We start from the raw sequence: 17,197 nt of genomic DNA, 5'->3' as shown, positions 1-17,197 counted from the left end.
CCTGCAAGAATGAATGAATCAGACTGACAGCAGACTCGTCATCAGCAGCACTAGTTGCCAGAAAACAGTAGAGTCATAGCTCCAGAGTGCTGAGGAAAAATAATTGTCAACCTCATCCTGAAGTTTTATACATGGGCACTCAATTATCATTCAAAATAAGGAGGAAGTATAGATTTTTTTTTTCCAGGAAGGGAAAGCCTGAGAGTTTACCATTCATAGGTGGTTTTGAAAAGATATATTTGACCAAGAAGAAAAGTAAGCCCAGCAAAAGGGTGTTGCAGGTTGGTTCCCTGGAAAGCAGGCTTTGGGGACAGTAATAAGTGTACAGGAAGTTGGTTAAGTGGTAGGTAGTGATCTTTGGGTCAACAAACAGCAAAGGGAGGGAAAGCAGGGCTAGGCAGAAAGGGGAGTTGGGCTGCAGTGCAGCCTCAGCCAAAGCCTCCACCAGCCCTGTAGGAAGCTGTGAAGCTGGGCTGGCCCTCCAAGGTTGACTCGTACGGGAAGAGGGTCTTGGATTTTTATGCCCCTTTGTGGATCAGTCATTAGATACAGGCTGGCGCCAGAAAGCCAGGGTGGCTCTCTTCAACTGATGCCATCCCTTAGAAGCCACAACCGAGGGCTGCCTGCTGGCAGCCCTCCCGGCAGTGGAGGAGTAAGTCCTTCTTACTTAGCATCTGTGTAGCACAGTGAGGCGTCCACTACAGAAGGTGCAGTTGTGAAGAACAGCACTGAGTTTAGATATAGGGGACCTCTATTGCCCAGATTCATGTCTGATACTAAAAAAATGAATGTAATTGAGGTTGGAGGAGAGTGGTGATTAAGGTACGGTCCAAGATAGATCAGGAAAATACAAACAAAATGAAAGCACTTCTGGCAACATTAATTAGACAAGGTAGAATTCAAGGGGAAAATGTCAGGAGGGCAGAGGTTTTTAATATATCAGTATAGTCGTTAGTGAAGTTGTACTACTGTAAACTTTTGGAACAAAGAACACAGAATTAAGATACAGAGTGCAAAAATGTTTTAGTTCTAAGGATAAGTTTATAAAATTCATATGTAGTTTATCTCCCAGACTTGCTGGATTACAAGTTTCTCTTAGGGTAGTGTCTGTATATATGTGTATATATTTAGAAACACACAGGCATACAGACATATACACTTACAATTTTATACTTATACATGCATTCATACATTTAACTACATAGTATTCTAACATGTAGCTATGCCGTGATTTATCCAATTTTCACCAGTTAACTTGTTTCTAATTTTTCACTAATGCTCCTACATTGAATATCTTAAGGATAAATCCTTAGATTGTAGATTGCCTAATTTTTTGTGTGTTTTTTATGTTTGGCAGGTTGTCTGCTTTGTGACTTTGTATCTGAAGGGAAAAAAACCTACTTATTTGATTGTAATACTTTGTTTGTGAAAATAAAAGTACTTGGGTAGCTGTGTGTCCATTTTAACGATGTTAATTTTTGTGTTATTTTAGCCTTACCAAGGATGAATCCAAAAGGCCAAAGTATAAAGAACTTCTGGTGAGTCTGAGACTTTGGGAACTGGAGATATCTCCTCACTCCTGAATCCTCCGGCATGCTGGTTCACTAAGCAAGCAGCCGGCCTCTCTGTCATAGACTGCTTGACCTTAATGAGTGTTGTTAAAGAATGTTTTAAAGCAAAGAGATTTGGAAAGAGAAAATTTGTAGGTCTAGTTTTCCTACTAATTTACTAGCTAGATTCTCATGGAAAACTTTGGCCTTTACATGTTATTAAAGCTACCCGAAGGAGTTTGAACATTCACTCTGAGGAGCCGTTTCCACCGCGTGGTCTGTGTGTGTAACACGGCCATAGGAATTTCCTGTGCTTATCCTGCCTTTATTAAAAGCTCTCACACAAACTGACATCCTATGGCCAATTCTCATTTCTTTGAAAGTTCTCACCCTTCCGTGGAACTCGGACTTTTTAAGCAGTCTACCGCATCTGGCCTTGGTCTTGGCAGTGAAGAAAGTCCTGTGACTTAATAATGTGGGAATATTTTAGGAAAAGACCCACTTGTCACACTAGCTTCTGGTTCTCCAAGGATGTTAGGTAGAACTCCAGTCAACCCCAGCACTGACTCAACGTATTTGGTCAGTGTACTTAGCAAAGCTATGAAAGAAAAATATCACTGGGGGTGGAGGACGAAAAAGTGAGTTTGCAAGGCAGATACAGAGCCATAGGCTTTGGAGAGCACAGCGCACAAGCTCAGGGGAGAAGTTTCCATTGCGCCTCTTTTGGAGTGGGGGTCAGAAGGGTCGAAACAAACCTTTTTGTGAGGTCCTTCTGCTACATGTGGGGAGATATGGGAGGTTGGAGTTTATGCCTGTGTCCCACGAGGAATAGCGACCGGGATTCATGCAGTTCTTCTTGGCTCTCAGATGGCGGCGGAGGCTCCAGCTATGCTTTGTGCTGAGGAACGTACTGTCCTGGTACACAGATAAGCTTGCAGACCTCACAGCCAGGGCGGTTCCTCCAGAGCCTGACACCCTGCATCGCATCTCAGCGGCTCACACCCATTAACACGTCTGTGTGGAGTGCAGACTGTGCTTGCCTTGCTACAGTCATTTACAGCTCGACCTGGCCGGAGCCTGCAGTTCTGTGCTGTGTCGAAACTGGGAAAAGTTCCGTGTGAGCTCTGATGCGAATATTGATCACTTTTCTTTTCTTTTTCTGTTTTTCAATATTCTTGCAGAAACATCCCTTTATTTTGATGTATGAAGAGCGCACTGTCGAGGTCGCATGCTATGTTTGTAAAATCCTGGATCAAATGCCAGCTACTCCCAGCTCTCCCATGTATGTCGACTGACATTGCTGCTACGTCAGACTCTAGGCAAAAGGGCTGAGAGGAAGCAAGACGTAAAGAATCTTCATCCCGTACCACAGTGTTTTTATTGCTCGCCCAGACACCATGTGCAATAAGATTGGTGTTCGTTTCCATCATGTCTGTATACTCTCGTCACCTAGAACGTGCATCCCTGTAATACCTGAGCGATCACACAGTGTTTAGTGCCGGTCAGAGAGACCTCATCCTGCTCTTTCGTGATGGACGTATTCATGAAATGTGGAAGTTAGTATGATCAATTTGTTGACCGTGATTAGATCACATCTTAAATTCATTTCTAGACTCGAAACCTGGAGACACAGCTACTGGAATGGTGTTTTGTTAGACTTCCAAATACTGGAAGGATGCGGTGATGGATGCGCTGTGTCTGAACACAGACTCGGGCTGGAGTGAGAAGAGCGGGCACAGCCAACGAGACACATTGCCTTCTGGAGCTGGGAGACGGAGGAGGGATTTACTGTCTTCACCAAGTGCAATAGATTTACTGATGTGACATTCTGTTGCTTTACAGCCACCGTCGATGTCTGGGGATGGATGTACTTAGCCAAATTCCTTCCCTGTTTGAGATATCATGTTAAATCAGAGGGAATTTATCTTTACCAAAAACCACATTGCGTTCAGAGAGGTGAACGTTAAAAGATTGAGACAGGACAGAACGTGTTCTTTTCTCCTTCCCCAGTCCTCTGCTCTTCACGGGGGAGACTCAGGAGTCTGCCACTTGTCAGAGAAGGTGCTGATCCTAAGAATTTTCATTCTCAGAATTCGGTGTGCTGCCAACTGGATGTTCCACCTGCCACAGACCACCTGGACTGGAAGAAGAAAAAAGTATGGAGGGCAAAGTTTACAGATGTTTTTAATCCTAGAATCTTATCTGGAACAACTTGTAGCAGCTATATATTTCCCCTTGGTCCCAAGCCTGATACTTTAGCCATCATAACTCACTAACAGGGAGAAGTAGCTGGTAGCAATGTGCCTTGATTGATTAGATAAAGATTTCTTCTAGGCAGCAAAAGACCAAATCTCAGTTGTTCGACATCACTGGCCCAGGTCTTCAGCTTCTGCATCTCTTTACCCACCTGTGTGGTCTATTGCCACTGTGTGACTTTTGCTTAATCCAATATTTCGCCTTTTTCTCCTATATCAGAAACATTTATAATTACCAAGGATGTTCCTTACCAAGGATTTTTAGCCCCCAATCTCTCACATGCTCTACCGTTTAAAAGGCTGAGAAGCGTGGGGCCCAGCTGATGTGGTAGGTGATGAAGGAGCATCTTTTCTAGAGATACCGCTTGACCAGAGGAGGATGGGAAACGGCAGTCTCTTAGGTGAGATCATCACCTGCGAGAATCTCTAGCAGATCACCACCATTTCTTGGAATTGGGAGTCTACAAAAACACAAAACCCAAAAAAACCCCCGAAGAACCCCAGAATAGTTCTAAGAGGCCATTTAAATCTGCCATCTTCTGCTGTCCTTCCTCCCTTAGCCATGGGCCGGATCTCCGTGGTTTCACTCTGGCCTCCCTGGCCCCGAGCGTTTGTGTGACAGTCGGTCAGGCAGCACCGTGAGTGGCTCACGCACACTGGAGTAGAAAGCTGCCGTGGTCTGAGACGCAGATGGGGCTGCGACGGAACCAACTGGTGGTAGGTGTTGCTGTGTCTCCTCCCAGGTGACGGTCACAAACACTTCTCAACAATAAAGGGAGAATGGTGCTGTTTACAGTTACATCCCTGTAAATTTCAGAATTCACCCGTGGTTTATCGCTTTGGTCCACTTGCCTGGTTTTCCTGTTTTCTCCCCCATGGCACCTGAAGCCCAGGCTTCCCAGTGCTCTACAGGAGGCCCTGCAGTGTCTGCCTCTGACTACACCAAGCCATCATCCTCCACTGTTCCCGGGGACTCCAGAGGAATCTGCATCTCTGCTGTCAGCCTTCTGTCTGGCTCAGCATAGGGTCACTTTGCCATATACCAATGGAGATAGAAGCAATTCTGACTGTCCAGGAGCTAATCTGACCGTTCTGTTGTGTGGATGACCACATAAAAAGGCAATTTTAGTGTATTAATCATAGATTATTATAAACTATAAACTTAAGGGCAAGGAGTTTATTACAATGTATCTTTATTAAAACAAAAGGGTGTATAGTGTTCACAAACTGTGAAAATAGTATAAGAACTGTACATTGTGAGCTCTGGTTATTTTTCTCTTGTACCATAGAAAAATGTATAAAAATTATCAAAAAGCTAATGTGCAGGGATATTGCCTTATTTGTCTGTAAAAATGGAGCTCAGTAACATGACTGCTTCTTGGAGCTTTGGAATATTTTATCCTGTATTCTTGTTTGAATTCTTCCTCTATTTAAGATATATACCTGGAATCGAAGTGTTTATGTAATAGTTCTATCCTTTTGCCTGCAGGTCAGTTGTAATAAATCTAGGATGTGATGATGACTTTGTAATTTGATTTTCTGAAGTCAGACCCTGAGAGGGGAAAATCAAGTCAATTCCATTAAATTATCTGTGCATTTCACATTGGGGAAAATTCTCTTCTTCTGGAAGTGTGTATGGCTTCTTTCTTTTTGTCCCCCCTTCTTCTGGTTGCTGTTTCTCTGCTTATTCTTGGAAAAAATCTTTGCTTTCTGTTTGAGCGGGCGTGATGATGGGGTCAGTTCAGATTTGTTTTTTTGTTGGTTGCCCTGGCCTGACCCAGCATTTATTACTGCTGAAGGAGGAGGGTGCCGTGTCATGGTGGAGAGACAGCCTGTAAGAACGCGGCCTGCCTCGGCCCGACATCTGGCTGCCAGCCCTGCTTTCTGCTCCCAGTCCTGTGGCTGCTGGGCAGGCATCAGGTGTCAGCTCATGCATTCATTCACGGCTACTCGAGAGAGGAGGAGGTAGGAGGGAGATTGTTGGGTCAAAGCCCTGCCGAGGTCAGACCTGGGAGGTTTATGGATGGAGGACAGTGGAAATGAGCAAAACACCATAGAGGCCTGGGAACTACCACAGAGAAGACCCTGGAGCTCCAGCCCCAGGGCTGACCTGTTGTGCTCCCACCTGTCGCTCATTGAGGACATCCTGACTCATTGAACGTAGACTAACTAATCCAGCACCTTTCCCTTTTCCTGTGCCTGCTGCTAACCTGATCTTGGAGGCAGAGACACCATTACAGAAGCAGGTGTGGTAGGTATCGAGCATTGTCCAAGGAAGGGTGTGGCCAGAGGCATCCTGGCCCCTCTGGCTGAGCCTTATCTGCTGGGAAACGGAGACCCTGTGGAGTTTCCAGATCCCAGCTGAGCACCAGCTGTGTGCAAGACAGAGTGTCGTAGGTGAGCCGTGTACTCCGTGCTTCGTGGCCACCACCTGTGTTTGCTAACCTCAGCTTATCCTGACTGTAGCCTTCTGGAGTCAGGTGGTAGAGGCCCTTTTTAGAGATTAGAAAAAAAACAAGGCTCAGAGAAGTGAAGTTCTGGCTCTGATAACAGGGGCGGGGGGGAGAGCTGAGATTCACATCCAACACTTACCGTAAGAAATTACATTCATTAAAACACGGCCATCGGGCTTCCCTGGTGGCGCAGTGGTTGAGAGTCCGCCTGCCGATGCAGGGGACGCGGGTTCGTGCCCCGGTCTGGGAGGATTCCACGTGCCGCGGAGCGGCTGGGCCCGTGGGCCATGGCCGCTGAGCCTGCGCGTCTGGAGCCTGTGCTCCGCAACGGGAGAGGCCACAACAGTGAGAGGCCCGCGTACGGCAAAAAAAAAAAAAAACACGGCCATCAAGAACGTGTTGAGCTGAGCGCCGGGAGGTTGAACTATGCGGATAACTCCACTCACAAGCCTTACCAAGGCCTGCTTTGCTGTCTTGAAGCCCGAGGTTCTGGGGCCACACTGGGGCTTAGTGACCCCTGTGAAGGCATGAAGGCAGCTGTGTAGAAGGTAGTTACTTAGAACCAACCAGAGAACTCTAGGTCCTAATTCTTCAGCGCAACATCTGAGAATTCAGTGTAGAAGCCTTGAGGTCCCCATCAACGTGATGACGTAATGTGGCAGACACTGAGGCAGGAAAAGGCCTTGAGGTGGCTCCTTTAGTATTAAAATGCCCTTTCACTTTTTCTTTTTTCTTTTTCGGTACGCGGGCCTTTCACTATTGTGGCCTCTCCTGTTGCAGAGCACAGGCTCTGGACGCGCAGGCTCAGCCGCTCCGCGGCATGTGGGATCTTCCCAGACCGGGGCACGAACCCGTATCCCCTGCATCGGCAGGCGGATTCTCATCCACTGTGCCACCAGGGAAGCCCTCCCTTTCACTTCTTGATTCCATCCATCTGTCTTAGCTGCAGGAGGATAGATTAGGGATGCATGAAGTCTTGAAAGTGCCCAGATGCTGGCTGCCCGTCTTAGAGGTGCAGAGGTGCTTTGTGTCCCCAGCTCTTAGCCAGAGCTGTATGCTCCAGTCACATCCACAGCATCTGTGCTTGTTACTTGAGATGCAAGGGGTAAAGAACCTAAAAACCGTTGGTCTTGACCTTGTTGGCTCCCTTAAATACCTTGTTAACGGGTTTGAGGGAAAATCCAATCAGCAATGGATGGCTTCCTTCTGAGGGTCCACTGTAAGACAGGTGTCCTGGAAAGTTGGTATGAGACCATGTAGTGTAAGGAATGTCTATAGTCTGTGAAACATCAGCTTCCATTATCTTCTGGGGATTTACTACAGACTAAAGTGATGTACTGTTTGGTCTTCTCCATCTTTCAGGTAAATGAATATCCAGGAATTGTCATCTCAAACCTTGAAATCATCATATGGGTTAATAATTCAATATCCGCAATAACAAATTTTTTTCTGATGATATGCCAAAGTGTATTTATATTTCTTAAATGTAAAATGTGATTCTGCTGTTTAAAATTGTCAATCCATATATAGCATAGCGTAAAGTCAAAACTGAGTCATCATAATGTGTAATGAGTCAAATTTCTATCTGCATGTGAAATTTCTCTCTGTATACACATTTTGCTGAAGAACTGTGAGATAGGACTTCTAGTTTTTCATAGCACTTACTGACTTAATATGAAGACAGCTCTTTGAGGTCAAAAGGGTATTGTTTCCTCAGTCTTACAAGGTACCAGTCTTAAATAGGTAAGTTGCTTAAGTCATAATCATACAGGGAATTGTACATCATGCCAAGCAAGGAAGGACTTTATCTCATAAGTGCTGGAGAACCAGATGAGATTTTAAGCAAGCAAGTGGTTTGATATGTTTTGTACTTTGGAAAAATCATGTCAGTGACTATGTACGCTGGAATGGAAGTGGGGAGATCTAAGACCAATTAAGAAACTTGGAATATTCTAGGCAAAAGTTGGGGGAGGTGAAGTAGTGGAATGGACAGGAGAGGATTTAAGCGACAGCTTGGGGCGGAATTAGCTGACTGGCTCCTGATGAGGGGAAGAAAGGGGTGGGGTGGGAGCCTGGAAGAAAGTTGTTTTCCGGCTTGAGTGATTAAGGTTTCTGTACAGAATCTGGGTGCCATTCACAACCTTTCACTGTTTACTGAACCTGCTCTTCTCTGCTCTGTTAGGCCTTCTTGGTGCCTAAGCTTGTCCCTTCCATTTGTAATTCTTTCCTTCACTTGTCTTTTGAAAGCACCTGCTTATTCTTTAAGACCTGGGTTAAATGTCACACCCTCTGGGAAGCCTTTCCCAATTCTGTCCTCTGAGCTCTAATCACTTTAAAAAAAAAAAAATCTCTGTGCAGCATTTAATCATGTTTCGTTAGTTGTCTCTTTCCTTACTCGTTTGTGAGTTATTTGAGGTCAGTCATCTTCGTGGCCCAATGGTATAGTCAGGGTGGCCGTCCTAAATTATAGTGCTTTTCAGTTAAAAAGGACATGTAAGCCTGATTTTTTCACACCTGAAGATAGCATTTCATCCTGTTGAACCTAGATGATTTTTTCCTAGAACAGCGCAAAGTGAATTGGATTTACACGTCCACGGCATATTTCTGCTAAAAGCAAGGAAGTGAACGTGGACTGTAGTTGGCGCACCACACAGTCAATCGTTAGCAGCCCAGTCTTAGGTCCTGTGTGAACAGAAGTAGTCAACTGTCATTAACATGTACTAGTGATGTCTGTTTCTGACAGCTTAAATACCATTAACAGTACTCCTAACTGGAGTAACTACACTGGTAATTACAAAATAAAATTACGTATTTTAAAATGCTTTCCCCAGTTGGCACAAAAGTAAGGAATGTCCAAGGCACCCCCATAAAGAGAAGAAGCAGGAGCTCTTTATCCCAACCTGCTTTCTTCTGTTTCTAGAAAGTAAATCCATTCTCAAAGCATGAAGAGTTGCTTCAGTTGAGGACAGAAAAAAAGTGTTAAGAACTTGGTCTGAGCAACTTTTGTTCCTGAAGATGTGAGGGCCTTTTGAAAGTTGTCTAACCAAGTGCTGACAGGTGAGTCTGATGCTGAGAGTTTCTGTTGAACCTTGGTAACCTTGAACTTTTGTGTTTAAAATTATGCAGGGTTCAGGGCTTAGGAAGTAAGGTGTGGTGCCTGCTGCATGTGGGATATCTACTAGGAAATCCTCCAGGAAGGCTGGGACTTCAAAGGGCTATGTACAAAGTATAAAGTGGACAAAGAAGTCTGCCAAGTGGTGGAAGATGGAATGGAAACATACTTGCCTTCGTCTTGGCACTGGACGCAGGAAAATTTTAAAAATCTCCAAGCATCCATAACCACAAGTCAACTTCCATGTGGGTTCATGGTTTGAATTCACACTACCTCTGTGGTCCAAAAAACCCAAGCAGAGAGTTTAAACGGACCTAGGTTAGTATCGTCCCCAGGTGATTCGCAGAAGCAAATCAAAATCATCTTTGGAGGAACTCTCCTTCAACTCAGGTTCAAAGGAAGGATTACCACACGTAAGGCTCAAAGGAAAATTAATAGCTCACAGTCAAAAATACAAAGACACAAACAAGATGCTGAATGAGAACCAGCAGAGACCACAAGCAGTAACAGGGACTTATCAGATGAAGAATATAAAATAAATGTTTAATATGTTAAATCAAGTGGGAAGCTTGAAAATATGAGCCCAGGAATAAGAGACTATTAAGTCTATTAAGAAGAAGTGAAAATGATCCAATAAAACTTCTCTAATTGAGCAATGTAGAGATTGAAGTAATAAAGTGAGTGGTGCGTGGAGACTTCTTCCTTCTTCCCCCACCCCACCCACCCAGAATCTATTCTCCTTTCCTTCCTTTTAGCAATAAAAACACGAGTTTTATCTGGGCATATAGTTGCCTAGCTAGTGATTATTTCCCCCCTCACTTTTATTTAGATGATTGGTTATTAACCAATAGGAATATAATGAACACTTGTGAAAATATAAGTTATAACTCTTAACAATAACTGGTATCTAATCACACAGTTTACTTATGATCACATTTCCCTGCTTTTCCTGACACAAGGTAATTAATCCTCCTCCTGAATCCCCGTGGTGGTCATTCACTTGCTTTCCTCTATTTTATCTTTTTTCCTCCCTCCCTCCCTCCCTCCCTTCCTCCCTTCCTGCCTTCCTTCTTTCCTTCCATAGGTAGGTAGGTAGGTAGGTAGATAGATAGATCAAGCATATTTTTGAGTTTAGGTCTTATATTTTATTGAAAAGTCATGCTGTCTATACTATTGTAGGATTTTTCCTCTTAATACCCTATTACATCCATATTGCATTTTAATTGCTGTATAATATTCCATTGCATTAAAAATGGATTATTCTCCCATTCATGGGCATTTTGGGTATTTCCAGATTTTTCTAGAGTGAACAGTACCACTATGAATATTCTTGTCCATGTGTCCTGCTTCACAAGTGACAAAATTTCCTTTGGGTGCTTGAGTCAAATTGTGGGATCAGAAACCATGCATTGAATGTTCAACTTTAAGAGACAATACCAAACTGTTTTCCAAGTAATTGCACTAATTTACGTCTTTCCCAACATTTGGTATTTCAGACTTAATTTTTTTCCAATTGAAGAAGTTTAAAGGGTATCCCACTGTGACCTTGATATGACTTTCCCTAATCACTAATGATGATATGCCTATATACACACTTATTAGCCAGATAGTCGTCCTCATTCATGTTTCTGCTCAGTTTCTCATTAGGTTATTTATGCTTTATTTATTGATTTTTAAGTAAATCAAAGCATAAATTCCATTTGGAATTGATTTTTGTAAATGGTGTGAGGTGGAAATATAATTTCAACGTTTCCATGTGATAATCATTTTTTTCAGCTGCATTTATTAAACAATCATTTCCTTCCATACTGATCAGACATTCTATCATTATCATATAAAAAAGCTTCAAACATGCATGGGATTTTAGGCTTTCAATTTTTTCCCATTGGTCACTTTGTCCCTCCCTCACCAATACCACATTGTCTTTACTACAGCTCCATCATAAACCCTGATATCTGATATCCCCTCTTGCTCTTCTTTTTTAACAGGTGTCTTGCCTATTCTTGACCTTTCCACCTCTATATACATTTTTTTAAAAAGCTCTATTGAGCTCTAATTCTCATACCATACAAAGAGGAATCAGTACTTCACTCCTCTTTATGGCTAAATAATATTCCATTTATGAGTCTACCACATTTTGTTTATCCATTTAAAGTGTACAATTCAGTGAGTTTTATTATATTCACAGATATGTGCAACCATCACCGCAGTCAATTTTAGAACATTTTCACCACCACAAAAACACTGCTACCCTTGAGCTATGACCCCCAACAAACTCCCTCCCTGCCTCAGCCCTAAACAACTGCTAATCTACTTTTATGTCTCTATGGGGATTCCCTACTCTGGAGTGGAATCACATAACATGTGGACTTTTATGACTGGCTTCTTAGCATATTTTCAGGGTTTATCCAAGTCCATCCAAGTAGCACAGTATCAGTATTTTATTCCTCTTTATGTCTGAATAACAGTCCACTGTACGTGTCTACCACATTTTGTTTATCCACTCATTTGCTGAACGTTTGTGTTGTTTCTGCCTTTCGGCTGTTATGAGCAGTGCTGCTGTAAGTTTTTGTGTGGATGTATTTTCTATTTCTCTCATGCATATACCTACAAGTGGATTTGCTGGGTCATATGGCAAACTCTGTGTAATCATTTGAGAAACTGCCAGACTGTCTTCCAAAATGGCTGCACCATTTCACATCCCCACTGGTGATGTATGAGAATTTCAATTTCTCCACATCCTTTTTATTTCCCCTAAGAGTTTTATGGTTTTAACCTTTGTGTGTGTGTGTGTGTGTGTGTGGTATGCAGGCCTCTCACTGTTGTGGCCTCTCCCGTTGCGGAGCACAGGCTCTGGACACGCAGGCTCAGCGGCCATGGCTCACGGGCCCAGCCGCTCCGCGGCATGTGGGATCCTCCCGGACCGGGGCATGAACCCGTATCCCCTGCATCGGCAGGCGGACTCTCAACCACTGCGCCACCAGGGAAGCCCCTGGTTTCAACTTTTATATAGGTCAAATGGTTTTTGACCTATTTCATGTAATCATCACTTATGGTGGGAGGTAAGAGTCCAACTTCATTCTTTTGTGCGTGGCTCTTCAGATGTCCTGGCATCACCTGTTGAAAAGACTATTCTTTCTCCCACTGAATAGACTTGGCACCCAAACTGTTGAAAATCAGTTTGCCATAGATATACAGGTTTATTTCTGGACTCTCAATTTTATTCCATTTTCCTATATGTCTTGTGCCAGTCCCACCCTACTTGATTATCATTGCTTTGTGGCAAGTTTTGAAGCTGGGAAGTATGTGCCATCCTACTTTGTTCTTCTTTTTCAGGGTTGTTTGACTATTCTGGATCACTTGAGATTCCATATGGATTCCAGAACCTGCCTTTCAGTTTCTGCAAAGAGGTCAGCTAGGATTCTTACTGGGATTGTGCTGAATCTGTAGATCAGCTTGGGGGTCAGTTTACCATGTTAACAGTGTTATGTCTTCCGACCCATGAACATAGGGTGTTTTTCCATTTATTTAGCTCTTCTTAAATGTTTTTCATCCATGTTGTATAGTTTTCAGGATATAAGATTGGCACTTCTTTTGTTAAATTTATTCCTAAGTATTTTTGATGCCATTGTGAACAGAATGGTTTTCTTAATTTCAAATTTAGATTGTTAATGCAAGTGTATAGAAAGACAGTTGATTTTTTTGTGAGATCTTGTATCCTGCAACCTTGCTGAACTCATGTGTTCGTTTTAATAGATTTTTGTAGATTCCTTAGCGTTTTCTACATACAAGGTCATAATCATCTGCAAATAGACATAGTTGCACTTCCTCGTTCTCAGTCTGGATGACTCTCGTTTCTTTTCTTTGTCTAATCTCCCTGGCCAGACTCTCCAGTACAGTCAGAGCCATCAGGGAGCAGATGTTTTCAGTGCCCCATGCGCACTGCAGCCTCTGTTTCCTGAGCGGGGGATGGAGAAACGGAGCCCACCCCTCTTGATCAGACTCACCTGGGACTTGGGCTCCAAGTAGCTGGAGGCAGCACGAGCGCCTTTGGGGGAGAAAGTAGTCTATCTGGGAGCGGGAAGGAGGGGCCTGTGGTTTTGGCTGCAGTGGAGCCTCCTCCTTGTCGAAGTGCGATGGGGAGAGCCAGCAGGTCTTGGTTCAAATACCACAGACTGACTTTTCTTACTGAATTTTTGTAGGTTTTCTTGAATAGATGTTTGTTTGTTCTTTGCCTTTAGGACCATTAGCAGAGGCTTAAAATTTAAAAAACATTTTTGGGGGCTTCCCTGGTGGCACAGTGGTTGAGAGTCCGCCTGCCGATTCAGGGGACATGGATTCGTGCCCCAATCTGGGAAGATCCCACATGCTGCAGAGCGGCTGGGCCCATGAGCCATGGCCACTGAGCCTGCGCGTCTGGAGCCTGTGCTCCGCAACGGGAGAGGCCACAGCAGTGAGAGGCCCGAGTACCGCAAAATAAATAAAAAACAAAAAAAATAAAATTTTGTTTTCACCAGTTTCACTGGGGAGGGGTCAGTGGAGCCCTTCTTAATGTTATGGCAGACGTTGATCTCTTCTGATTTTAGAATAATCTCATCAAGTTCTTTGAAAATTCTGTTTTAATTTTTATTGGAATTGCAATGAATGTATAGATCAGTCGTTCTCTAACTTTAGCATATAACAGAATCACCTGGAGGGACTGTTAAACCAGGAATTGCTGGGCCTCACCCCTAGAGCTTCTGATTCTTGGGCGGGGCCTCAAAATTTGCATTTTTAACAAGTTCCCAGGTGATGCTGATGCTGGTGGTCCATGAACCATACTTTGAGAACCACTGCTGTAAATCAATTTGGGAAGCATTGACATGTTTACCATATTATGCCCTCCTATCATAAACATGATGTATCTTTCCATTTATTTAAGTCTTCTTTAATATCTCAATAAAATCGTGTTTTCTGTAGAGGTCTAGCACATTTTAGTAAGATTATTACTAGGTAATTTATATTATCTGGTATTATAATACTCTTTATCTTTTTTACTTGTATATAGAAATTAATTGAATTTTGATATATGAATCTTACATCCATCACATTGCTAAACTCCCCTTTTTTTCTCTGATAAGTGGCCTATAGTTTGTTTTGGGTTTTCTATTTAAGTGGTTATATCATCTGCAAATACTGAATGTCTCATTTCCTTCTTTTTTTCCTTAAACCTTAATTTTGTTTTTATTATCTTATTTTTCTGGCTATGACCTCTAATCCTACAGTAAATAGAAGGGGGATAAAAGCCATGTTTGTCTTATTCCTTATCTTAATGAGAGTGGATCTAACATTTCCCCATTTAGCATGATGTTTGCCCTGTTTTGTTTTGTTTTGTTTTAGTAGATATTCTTTCACCAAGTGAGGAAGTTTCCTTTTACCTTAAATTATGAAGAGTTTGTTTTGTTTTTAGTGAATGAGGTTAAAGTGTATCAAATGATTTGTCTGCATCTGCTGAGATCAGTATATGATTTTTCTTATTTAATCTATTACTGTGGGGAATTTTACTTATGGATTTTTCTAATATTCAATCATCCTTTAAACCATTCCTTAATTACTAGAATAATCACAGTTGTGTTTAAAATTTTCACATCCATAATCCATAATCCTGTACTTTTCCATTCCTCTGAGACTTTTTTTTTTTTTGAAATCAGGTTACTTTTGCCTGACAGAATGAATTGGGGAGTTTTTCCTCTTTTCTCAGACTAAGAACGCCTGGGTTTGAATCTTGGATCATCACTTACTGTTGCCACTTTGAGTCCTGTGTCTCAGTTTCCTAATCTATGAGCTAGAAATAAAAGCAGTGACTGCCTCTCAGTGTTTTGGTGAAAATTTAATGAGAAAATGCATCCAAAATGGTGACCACAGTGGTTCACCGGTGGAGCTCAATTATTAATAATCACGGCCTAAAATGCAAGTTGCATTCATTCCATCGACCACTTGGGGGAGCCATATAGCTGAAAAACAAACAAGTTCCAAGAAAGGTTAAGTAGAGATTCTAGTCTGAGAGGGAGAGTTAAGGGTCATCTAGTTTCATTCTCTCATTTTTGCATTCGGGGAAACAGAAGCTCAGAGAGGAGAAGTGATTTGCTCATAGTCATGCAAGTAACTGGTAATCTAAAGACTAGAGTCTTTTTATTCCCCAATTCATTAACGAATCACTTGAAAAAAATCAACTTTTGTTACAAGCCTACTAGGTTCCAAGCATGGCTAAATTTACTGTTCCTCCTTGTATGTCTGTGCAGAGTTGAAAATCGTCCTACCCTTCTCAAGTTCTCGGCTGATGAATTTGTGTTGTACTTTTTACTTCTTTGAGATCTGTGCTTAAAGGGGAATAGATTAACAGATATTGTTTAATACATCTCATGCCCTGATATATACACAGTCCTTACAAAATACAGGCAATGGGCATTGCTTTCAAGAAACTTACTGATACACAAGGGTAAGGACACACACACACACATACTCCCTTGGTGAGCTCATCCAATTTCAATCTTTAAGTATTCCCTGTAAGTGGTTAACTCTCAGCTTTATATTTCCACCTAGATCTTCCCCCTGGACTTCAGGCTCATTCATCTAACTTCTTACACAACCTTTCCACTTGAAAGCCCGTGAGGCATCTCATGTTCTTGTTTAAAACTGGCTCCTTATCTTCTCCCATCCTCCTCCAGCAGCCTTTCTTACTTCAGAGCAACCCCATTCTTATGTTTGCTCAGCCAACCTTCCAGTTGCCTTTAAACCCTTTCTCTCATTCTCCACATGGAATTCACCAGCAAGAGTGTTGGCCGTGATCTTCAGGATAAATCCAGAAACTGACCACTCCTTTCCACCTCCACTGCTCCCATCACGGTCCATGCCACCATCATCTCATCTCTGGTTGTTGCCATGGCTCCTAGCTGATCCCCCTGCGCCTGCCCTTCTGTAGCTTACTCTGCAGAGTGGCAGAGGGATGCTGTTAAAAATCTCTGTCGTGTCGCTCAGTCCTCAACTCAGAGACCTCCAGTGGTGTCCCATCTCACTCAGGCCCTTGTAACCGCCCTTCCGGTGGTGTCTCCAAGTATCTCTAACCTTGTCCCCTACTCTTTCCCCACCTGGCCTCTCAGCTTAGCCACACTGACCTCCTTGCTGTCCACTGCACATTGCAGGAAGCCTCCCACCTTAGACCTGTCTCCCTTGCCTGCTGTTCTCTGACCCCAGACGCCTGCAGAGCTCCCCCGTCACCTCCTTCCTTCCTGTCTGCACCCTCACATCGCCCCTCGCCACTCTTCAAAATTGCAACAGCCCCCCACCCACACTTCCTTTCCTTCTTCCACAGCACGTACACCCCAAACTCTAGATATTCCATTTATTTTGCTTAATGTCTAACTCCCTCCTGGAGAATGTTAGCTCTGTGAGGGCAGGGCTCTCCACGTTATTGCTACATCTCCAGCACAGAGCAGTGCTTAGCGTGTTGTTGGATTGAAAGATACAGGCTTCAGGAGCTAGTCTGTGTGAGGCAAGTGGTGCTGGGAAAGCAGTAAGACACTTTTGGCCTGCTTATCCCTGTTTGGTTTGCAGCAAGTTTCTGACTCCCTCTTGGTGTGGGCAATCATCTAGCCCTGTCCTTGATCTTACGTATGAGTGTGAGGGTCCTTTTTTTTTTTTTTTTTTGGCTCTAAAATTATGGGATGATTATGCAAAAGTTGCTGTACTGCACTCAGCCCGCAAGTCCTCTAGTTATTGTGAGGCAGGAGGCGGTGCTTCCTGGCTGGGAAAGTCACTGGCCACGAGATGGGTAGGGTGTGATGAGGC

At 43.2% G+C, this 17,197-nt stretch overlaps 1 protein-coding gene across 3 annotated transcripts in view; it reads left to right on the top strand.

Annotated features, from left to right (window-relative positions):
- MAP2K4 (mitogen-activated protein kinase kinase 4) overlaps positions 1-5,406 on the top strand; it is a 107,054-nt gene extending 101,648 nt beyond the window's left edge. Inside the window, exons 11-12 of one of the 3 annotated variants that reach the window (XM_082605551.1) lie at positions 1,493-1,538; positions 2,732-5,406. In XM_082605551.1, coding sequence (XP_082461677.1) covers positions 1,493-1,538; positions 2,732-2,845 — 160 coding nt within the window. In that variant the 3' untranslated portion in view covers positions 2,846-5,406. Of the gene's footprint in view, positions 1-1,492; positions 1,539-2,731 lie in introns of those variants that run through there. The other 2 variants (XM_082605552.1, XR_014292017.1) reach the window with 2 other exon arrangements.
- The last annotated feature ends 11,791 nt before the right edge of the window (positions 5,407-17,197 follow it).

Source organism: Mesoplodon mirus, assembly GCF_964341445.2.
Source record: "Mesoplodon mirus genome assembly, chromosome: 18".
Classification (NCBI taxonomy): Eukaryota; Metazoa; Chordata; class Mammalia; order Artiodactyla; family Ziphiidae; genus Mesoplodon; species Mesoplodon mirus.
This window is presented reverse-complemented; position numbering and strand designations above follow the sequence as displayed.